General features: G+C 34.7%; 1 protein-coding gene across 2 annotated transcripts in view; it reads right to left on the bottom strand.

Moving 5' to 3' along the window:
- Window positions 1-805: 805 nt before the first annotated feature.
- LOC129943409 (uncharacterized) overlaps window positions 806-10,566 on the bottom strand; it is a 119,607-nt gene continuing 109,846 nt past the window's right edge. The window contains exons 6-7 of one of the 2 annotated variants that reach the window (XM_056052833.1): window positions 9,491-9,836; window positions 806-3,072 (exon numbers count right to left, since the gene is read on the bottom strand). In XM_056052833.1, the coding sequence (XP_055908808.1) occupies window positions 2,585-3,072; window positions 9,491-9,836 (834 nt within the window). In that variant the 3' untranslated portion in view covers window positions 806-2,584. Of the gene's footprint in view, window positions 3,073-8,718; window positions 9,837-10,566 lie in introns of those variants that run through there. The other variant, XM_056052832.1, reaches the window with a different exon arrangement.

Raw genomic sequence — 10,566 nt, 5'->3', positions numbered from 1 at the left:
CCATAAGACGTGCGTCGCTCAGAGAAACCGCTTTTATCAAACAAAAATCTGAAATCTAGGTTACAGTTTGCCAAAGCTCACCTAGATAAACCCATTAGCTTTTGGAAAAACGTGTTCTGGAGCGATGAATACAAATTCTGCCGGTTCGGATCGGATGGGAATAAATATGAATGACGTCTAAAAAACAGGGAATATGATCCAAGGTACACCATCAAAACGGTGGAAATGGTGGAGACAACGTTATGGTCTGGCCTGCTTTTTCATGGCACGGCGCGGTTGGCCCCATCGTAAAAATTGACACCAAAATGGACCAGAACATGTACAGAGCTATCCTGTTGGATCGTATGATGCCTTAAGCAGAAGACAATTTGCCGTTATTACGGCAACGGCCCTAAACATACTTCAAAGTTAGTGAAGTGTGCCTTAGAAATGAATAAAATCGACGTTTTCAAGTGGCCAGCACAATCACCCGATCGAGAATTAGTGGAAGAATGTTCAACATCACATTGAGCAAAAAAAAACCAACCAATTTAACAAAATTGTGGCAGGATATTCAAAATGCTTGGTATGCAATTCCAAAGTCACGATGTGAGGCTTTGGTTGATAGTTTGCCAAGAAGAATTGCTTTTGTACTGGAAAATAAAGGGTAAGTAAAATTTAATCAAGAAACTGTTGAATGTGCTAAATTCGTGTCCATTCGAAAAATTGATTGATGATTGATTGATTCCATTCCAAAATCAGTGATTTTAAGATTAATACAATTTTACAAATCCAAAAAGTCATTTCAAACGGTTCCTATAACAAATTGGAGACGAGCTGTTGACGGTGGACTAAAATCTTTCAAATCTGTAAAAAGCCTTTTATTTCAACCAAAAACAATCCGGTGAGATTAAATTTAGCTTTATGCTTTAGCTTTCAACTGGACCGTTAGAAAATGAAGGAACGTACTCTTTTCGAACGACTCCAAATTCAATTTCAAAGGTTCCGATGGTTTGCATCGTGTTCGCAGACCAGCCAAAGAGTCCCTTAATCCACGTTACACCAAAGCTACAGTGAAACACGAAGGCGGTAACATAACGCTGTTGGAATGTTTTCAGGGCATGTACTGAGACTGATTCACTCAATAGATGGTACAAGTACAATGGATCGTTTTAAGTCCAGTGACAATTTGCAAAAAGTAATGCTGAGGATTAGTTGCCTCTGAAATGGATATTTCAGCAGGACAATGACTCAAAGAATACATCCACTACGTTTAGACGTAGTTTCAAGAAAACCGGATTGACGTATTACAATGGCCAGCACAATCCCCAGATCTCAACCTCATAGAACATCTGTGGGAAATTGTAGGTCGACGAATTGTAAAGACTAATTGAAAAAATAAAAATGATCTGTTCGATCAAATTAAATTAGTTTAGGAAAGAATCCCAAACAGCATAAAAAGCAATTTGATTTTGTCCATGCCTCGAAGATGTGCTGAAATTATTAAAAACAAGGGTTATTAAAGTTGCTTTTGTCTTGGCCAAGTTTTTTTTGTCATACATTTTTTGAAGATTTGGCAATAATTATTGCACACAAGTAACGCATCTTGTCATTCGGGTCAATGCCGTATTCTTAGAGCTGGAAACTTTACTAGACTTTAAAACCTTGTAGTTCTGCTTCCAAGAAAAAATATAACTCAAACTATTGGATCACAAGAAAAATGAATACTTCTTATTACATTCGATTGAATTGATTTGTTTGCTTGTTTGGGAATATTAATTGTTTTAAATTATTTAGTGTTATGGGGTTTTATTTTTTAGCTCTTATCTTTCTATATTTATGTATTCTTTGTTTTATAACAATTTTAAAGGAGAGATTCTTTTGGCAAACTGTTTAAAATTGATGTTTAGGTATATTTTGTGTTTTTTTATTTTTGTCTATACTTGTAAATCAGCCTTGAAATTTTTTTTCTATCGAAAGTTTAAACTTTAATTTTGTGTGTTTCAAATATGTTTTATATTTTTATATTATAGATAAAATATACAAACAAAAAGAAACAATAATAAACTACAAAATGTTAATAAAATGAAATAGAAATTTTGTTTGGACGCTTAAACAGTCAATAAATATAATTTAAATATTTTTACATTTTTTTGTTGCAACTACAAAAATTAAAACAAAAATTAAGTTATAAAACATTTATGTCATAATAAGTTACAAATAATTTAGAAAGTTTTTGTGGATGGCGGGTTTCCTTTAATCCTTATTCTAAAGGTACTTTAAGAAAATGAAAAATGTCTACTTTTTACTTTAAATTTTTACCTTGACTTACCACTTTTTTGTTTAGTTTTTTTTTTTTTTTTTAAATATGTTGTAGAACATTATGCCTTTGTTTTAATTGAATATTGTTAAGATTATTATAAATATTTTATTTTGTTGAAGTATTTAAAAAAAAAGAAATTCGAATTTATGAAATTCTGAACACTGATCGATCGATTTGTCTTAAGAAATTTAATTAAAAACGTTTTTGTTTGTATTCAATTTTAGAAAATATAGGGCTCTTTCTATCTCCCTCTCACTGTCTGTGACACTCTCTGTATTTTTTTTAAACTCTTGGGGGCTTGAAACGTAAGCCAGTTGGTAGTGTTGTTGTTGAAATTATAGTTGCGGAGCCTGTTGTACTTGAGTTATCGATGTCTTCGTCTGGTGGAGATGTGTAAATAATAAAAGTACCATCGGATTTTATGAGGGATTCTGTAGTGTCCATGGCCATATTGGATGACCCGGTTGTTGTGGCAATAAATGACTTCAATTGGCTATTTGTGTCAAAGGATACGGTACGTGGACGATTTGAGGAGAAGTTTGTTGTTGGTGCACATTCGGCTATGGAATTGCGAGCCGAGTTCGAACAACCTGGACAACAGAGATTGCCATTTCCGTTTCCGGCTGATGATTTCACTTTGTCCTTATTGCGACGCAACGACGATCGGTGTGGATGATGGCGTGCCAGGGCAGTAAGTCCTCGTCGTGATGGCCGTCTGGTTACTGGGTATTGAACTGATTCAGCGCTGTTACTCAAACGGATGTTGCCAGCTAAATGATATGGACCGAAATGACCACGGAGGACAAAGTGATTTGCAAACAAAAAAGAAGGAAAGAAGTTTGGAAAAACGAATTGGAAAATTAGTGGAAAAATAGAATGAAATTTGAAATGTTTGTTGTTTGCGTCGCATGAAGATGTAGTTTTTTTTTTTGTTTGTATTTATTTATTTTTAATGAAGCTCAATGTTTGATGATGATGCCGGATTAATAAAAATAAAAAGCAAACTCAATAGAAACAAACAAACGTGCAACAGAAAAAAATTAACATAAAAATTGACATGACTGATTACTGATAAGTGTGATAAAATGTGATTTTGATATCAAGATGAAGTTCTATAGAATGATATCACAAAAGTAGTTCATACATCTGAAGAAGATTACCTAGAAACTTGCATGTTTAGGGCTTAGTTATCTATATTTTCGAGATAAATTTAAATCGACATACGATTTCCATGTAGATGTAGAAAAACGTCGATTTGGTAATGAGTATCGATTTAAATTGACCAAATTGAAAGAAGAAAGTATTGCTCGAAGACTTGCAAATCCTTTTTGATCCTCTGTTGATGAAAGCTAAACAGAAAATGGGCTATGTTTATAAATTTTAAGTTTCTTACCCGAAATTATTTTCTAAAGGAATATTTTGTGCTAAAATTGCTAGCAATACTCAGTGGTGGTAATAAGAATTGAATCTAGCTTACTTAGTTTTAAATTTGAATTTACGAAAAAAGCAGCAATATACTGAAAATACTTCGGAACATTTTTGAAAACCTTTTGAAAAAGTTTATAAAAACAGAAGTTGTTATTCAAACATTAAATTATTTTCTTCTGTAGAAGATTTCTAAATGTCAGCAAATTTCTACCTTTCTACCAGATTTGTGATATTTTGGAAGAATTTAAATTATTTTATTTTCCTTTTTATATTCATTGCTATTTGAGTTATCAAGCGAATCGTTTTTCCTGAATTTTTCTAGATACAAAATAAAATATTTTTAAACCTTACAAGACTCAAGACTCACCTACAAATATTTTTCTTTTTTAAGTTTCCCAAATAAGAGGTTTCAATTTGAATTTATCGAGCTTTTTGAAACAATGGCAAATGCGTTGATCAACATTGCTGCTGTAGCACTCAATTGGGTCGATCACCATCAACGAATTTTAACCTCGGAGGCTACATTAGTAAGCAGAATTTCGCATTTCGTAATTGGAAAAAAACAAAAATATTTAATGAAAAGCTCCATCGTCCTATAATTGCACCTTACTTGTTCCTAAAAAATGCTGGTACAACTTTAGCCGTGGCGACCATTTATCTGATAGTGTTTTTTATTAAAAACATAAGTTTACGACCAAATTACTTGATTTCTATCCCGTCTCCTCTGGAACCTAGTGGAGAATGAAATCCTAACTAGTCTGGAGGCGGAGGGCTTTGGAGTGATAGCCTATGCCGTCGACGTTTCTATAGTAGTAGCCTTAGACAGACTAATACTTTGGGCTGATGGGTGTGGAATGGGTGTTAACCCACACAAGACCGATTTGGTCTTATTTTCGAGGAGATACAAAATTCCATTTGTCAACCCTCTCTTCATTAGAGGAATCCAATTATAATTCTCAGACTAGGCTAAATACCTTGGTCTTGTTTTAGATAACAAACTAAATTGTAAACTCAACGTACAGGAAAGAGTCAAAAAAGCTACTGTAGCTCTCTTTTCTTGCAAAAAAGCTATTGGTAATAAATGGGGTTTACAGCCCAGAATCACGCATTGGCTATACACATCGGTAATCAGACCGATTTTAATGTACGGTGTGGCAGTATAGTGGACTGCTTTAGAGAAAGGTATAAACAGGAATAAGTTAAATAAAGTCACGTTCAGCTAGCCTATGTATAAGCGGATCGCTTCGCACGACCCCATCTGCAGCACTAGACATATTACTCTACCTAACACATCTAGACATTTTTAGCAAACAAGTAGCTGCAAGCTCTGCTATTCGCCTCAAAGCTTCGTCGCAGTGGACTAACAACAATGGCCACTCCGTAATTCTTAGGTATTTAGAATCAATTCCAAAGCACACAGACTACACCATCCCCCAACTACAATTCGACAGAAATTTCCAGATTTCTATACCTCCTAGATCTTTCTGGGAGGATGGGACATTCCTGGAAGATGGGTCAATTCATTTTTACACAGATGGTTCAAAAACAAAAGAAGGGGTTGGTAGAGGTGTATACTCTGAACTCTCATTCCGCCTTCCCAATCATTGTAGCGTGTTCCAGGTGGAACTTTTGGCGATAAAGGAAGTCTTGTCCTGGCTCAAAGAAAACGTGATATCAACATCTGATAGCCAGGCGGTTATCAAATCTCTGGACTCTGTCTCTACAAACTCTTTAACAGTCCATAACTGACGATCATCTCTAATGGAGATGGCACAACAGTTTAATATTCACCTTTGCTGGGTGCCGCCGGGCCATAGTGACATTCCAGGTAACTAACAGGTAAGTCAGATGAACTCGCCAGGAACGTTACAGTTCAGCCCATCCTACCACGTTTGGCAAGTACTGGCATATGAATCGCTACATTAAAACTATTGCTAATGCAAGACGCTGTGAATAGGGCAGGCACAAGGGGGAACAACATCACCAGGTGTCAGGTCACAAAAAACATCTGGCCAACACTGGATTTAAAACGTTCAAGGTGCTTGCTATCTCTAAGCAGATCGCATATAAGCTCGATAATAGGAGTCATAACCGGGCACTGCCTGATAGGAAAGCACGCCACGAGACTAGGCGTATTCTCAAACGACTTTTGCAAAAGCTGTATCCGCGTCCATAGAAGAAACAATTCTTCATCTTCTCATTACATGCCCTGCTTTGGCTCGAAAACGCAAGAATTACCTAGGAGAATTCTTCTTTAACGATCTAAATGATTTTAATCATATCAGCATTATCAGCCTCTCCCTTTTCGTAAGGGACTCAAACTGGTTTCATTGAGCTTAGGAGGAAGCTTCAAGATTCATGTGGTATCACAATGGGCCACTCTGTCGAAGAGTTGTTGGAATTTTGTTTGAAGAAAGCACCTTCCAATGACGACACCTATTAATGGGCAAGTTCAGACTACATAACGGACTTAATTTGCAGTCAACTTCATTCTTTGAACGTACATTTTGCCGAAAGCAACTAGTTAGTTTTTTCAAGTGTTATGAATTTCAAATTCATGTATTGTAAAGAAATATAAGTAAATTCTTTTCAAATTGACAAGAGACCCATTTACAGAATGTATTAAATGAAATTGTACAGAAAATAAATAAATCATAGAGGAATAAATTCCAGCTTTCAGTTGAATGAAAAAACATGATCAACAGTCATTTTGATAGAAGTAGACTTGACTTAATAGTTAGGGAAATTTTTCTTGACTAACTTTCCATTAAAGTTGTCTTAATTGGAAGATAATTTTTTGGTAGCTGGCCAATCAGATACTAGACACTTGCCTAACTTTCAAGTCCCTTGTGCCGTCTGAACCTGCCCATTTTCTTGACTAAGTTTTCAGTCAACTTTTCAATAAAGTTGCGTTAATTTCAGGCAATTTTTTTTTCAGCTGGCCAATCATATGCTGGAAATTTGCCTTACTTTCAAGTCCCTTATGTCGTCTCAACCTGCCCAATGTTCATTACGACTTTGAAGTTACACTTTGATTATATCCTTAAAGTTCATATTATGAAAGTTACACTAGGATTGTGACAACAATCGATTTTGATAAAAAAATGTATTATATTTTGAACAACGGAAGGAGCTGGCTAAAAGAGCTGAATGTTCTATACTTCTAGAAATGGGAAATTCTCTGTAGATGAAAGCTGAACTGCATAACATCCTTAAAGTTCTATACGGAAAAGTGTACATCTATAGAGATTACTATTCATAGTTAATGACTCAAGACCAAGAATAATAAGCTATTTTGATACAAGCGCAGTCCTCTCTCGAGCTGACAAAATATCAACAATTTTTCAAGCAAGAAGGGAGATTTTGCCTTTTAACATTATGCCACACTGACCATATATCCCTATTTAATGCAATATTAGTTAAATACTTATCGAGCTGAAAAAACTACATCTTGAAAAAACTAGTTAGACCACGAATGAGGTTCTTAAAATAATCAATGGAATAAATTTGACGGCTTTGTATACATTTGTAAAAGCTGCGCTCAGTTATAGAAACCAAATTTTTAGAGAAGAATTTTAACTAAGACAAATACTCGAAAAAGGTTTTCAACAAGGCGATGCACTGTCTTGCGACTTCTTCAACATCGTTCTGGAAAGAACTGTGCAAAACTCAACCGTCAACACTAGAGGCACAACCTTTCAAAGGTCCATCCAATTACTCGGATACGCAGACGATATTGACATATTGGAAAATCAAAGCGTAATGTCAGTGAAGCGTTTTTGAGCATTGCGACGGAAGCCAAAAAGATAGGTTTAGTGGTCAATAAACGCAAGACCAAGTATATGCTGTCATCAAACAAGGACATTGAACGACGACGTCTTGGACAAAAAGTCACCATGGACAGCTATAACTTTGGGGTAGTTGAGGACTTTAGAAAGATTATTCGGTTGATTTTTGGTCCCGTATGCATAAATGGAGAATGGAGGAGAAAATATAACGACGGACTGTACCGGCTATACAGCGACATTGACCTAGTTAACAGAATTAAAGTCCAACGGCTAGGTCATGTAGAGCAAATGGACATCAACGCTCCAGCCCGGAAGGTCTTCGATTTCAATTCCGAGGGACGGCGCAGTAGAGGAAGACCGCGACGCAGGTGGCGCACCCAGGTAAGGTAAGTAAGTAAGTAATGTTTTAATAACATTGTTAATCTGGCAGACGGCATTTGGCATGCCATAAAATATTTGTAAAAACATAAAAATGTTAACAATGAATAATAAATTACAATAAAATGTTATCTTCTCTATCTATCTTAAAGTTTACCAATATTAATAGCATACCTTCCTCTTTACAATTAAGTATTCTCATGAAACCCCTTATTGGAAAACCTGTACTTGAATTTTACAAGACTATGTGGATTTAAGAAAATATTCAATTTTAAAATCTAGAACTTTCTTTTCCTTGGTTCTAAATGTTATGACTTTAATACTTGGTCTAAAATACCTACCATTCTATTTTCGTAGTCTTCTTGGATTCGTTAATGTAAAACGAATATATTTAGAAATTAAAATATTTCCAATAATAATCATTATTATTTTAATCAAATGTGGGAATTGGTTAATTTCAAACATAAAACAAAACAAAACAAACATAAAACACCACACAATTAAAACAAAACATCAAAAATAATAAATTATAACAAAAACAACAAAAGACCACATTTACTTTACAATATAATTATTATATATTAATATGTTATTATTAATTCAAAAAAAATATAATGTTATGCAAAACATAAAAATGTTATTTGTATAAAATAATTTAATTAAAAAAAATACCATACAAATTATAAATTATTTATTTAATTTATGAACAAAAAACCTTATGTTAAATAAAAATAAAATTTGTGAACAATTGTTGTACTTAAAATCAAAGAAAAAACAACACAAATAAAATAAATATTATTATATTATAATTTTAACCTAAAATTAAGCAAGTTAATTTTTGTTTTATCTTTTAATGTTGTTAATTTAAACTCAAATAAAAAAGTTATATTACTTTTGCCTTTCTTTTTAATCAAAGCTGTGAGCAATAAAAATATTGTTTGTAATATATATAAAATTATAAATATTTTTGTGACATAAAATTTGACAACAACAAAACATAAATTAATGATTTTCTTTTTTTTTTTAATTTAAAACAAAAAATCCAAAACATTAAATAATACTGAAACAAAATTCACACTACTATTCCGATTGCGACTGTCGTTGTGACTGTCTTGCGACATCTGCTGACGCCGACGAGATGAAGACGATTGTCGACGCAAGCGTCTATTTCGGCGTCTTTCCGTAACCGGAGTGCTGTGTCGGAAGCGGGAAGTCAATATGAAATCGACTTCTTCTCGATCAGAAGCGGCACCAGATGCCGCAATAACAGTCTCATGAGCAATGGAACTCTCAACGCTGTCGTCGCCGAGCAGAAGCGTCAAATTGTGCGCCGAACGAGACAGAGTCTTTTTGGGACTTTGATAGATCGAGGTGCTTGTACTCGGCTGACGATGGTGATGGAATTCAAAGTCCTCACCACAACTGGCGATCGAAGTGGAGGAGTAGTAGTGTGAATAGCTTTGCTGGTGATGGCGAGAATGGTTATTGTGATGACAATGTTGTGTTTGGGGTGATGTGGATGAGCAATGAACAACAATGTGGCTAGAAGCTTCATGGTTGTAGTTGTTGTTAGTAGTGTCATCGTTATAGCTACCGGAATGCGTGGTGAAGTTCGTCTCCAGGAACATGCGTCCTCCCGATGTTGAGGAACTGTTCCCGTCAGTGCGGTATCCATGGGGCGAGAGATACTGTCCACCGGTGCAATAATCCTCTACATCGTCGGTTTCCATGGGATTGTTGGTGGCGTTGGCAGCGACACGTCTCTTGAAAATCATATACATCTCGTTACTGGGCTCGTGTGGGATGTCATTGTGGCTGCCACCCATGAATTCTTCGGCTCGTTGGGCGGCAAGGCAGCTGCTGCAAGTGGTGGTGAGCCCTGAGGCACCAAGGAACCATTCGGAACGGGTGCGCATGCGTGCGGTTTGGCGTTCATGGACCTTTATTTTATTTTACATATATATTGTTGTTTTGGTTGTTGTTGTTAAGTGTTGTTTTTATTTTATTGTTGTTGTTGTAGTAGTGATTCGCAGCAGCACAACATGGATGTGGTGGTGATAAACGATTTTTGGTGCGACAAAAAAGGGGCGGGCAGGGGTTGACATGAGGGAAATTTTACATTTAGAATATTTTTTTTTGTATTTTTATATATTTTTGTTGATATTAATTTTGTTTTATATAAAAAAATATAGCTCAATTTTTAAATTGAATTTTAGAAAACAAAACTTAAAGAAAACATAATTAAATTTGAATGAAAGGAATTCAAAAAATTGTAAGACAACAATAACAAAGTGGTGAAATATTTGCTTTAAGCGTGATTATTAATTTGTTTATGAATTTAAAAAAATACATATAGATACATTCATATACATAATTATGTAAATGCAAAAATAGGGCATTATTTGGAGGTGATTGTGGAATGAAATTGCTGTGCTATGTGTATTTGATTTATATAATATTGAAATGCATTTTAAATGTTAAGTGCGTGTGGTATAAGATAAAGCAAATAAAATGTAATTAAGCTTTTTTTGAAAAAGTTGCTAAGGTGGTCATATCACATCATTTTCTGTACAAAAAAAAGAAATTCAAAAACAAAATGAAAAATGAAACATAAAAACGTATCCTCCCAAAAAAGTTCTTAAGACTGTTCATTCCATTTGCGACGCTGGT

Source organism: Eupeodes corollae, chromosome 1 (genome assembly GCF_945859685.1).
Source record: "Eupeodes corollae chromosome 1, idEupCoro1.1, whole genome shotgun sequence".
Lineage (NCBI taxonomy): Eukaryota > Metazoa > Arthropoda > Insecta > Diptera > Syrphidae > Eupeodes > Eupeodes corollae.
The sequence above is the reverse complement of the archived record's forward strand: the minus strand, read 5'-3'. Positions and strand labels throughout refer to the sequence as shown.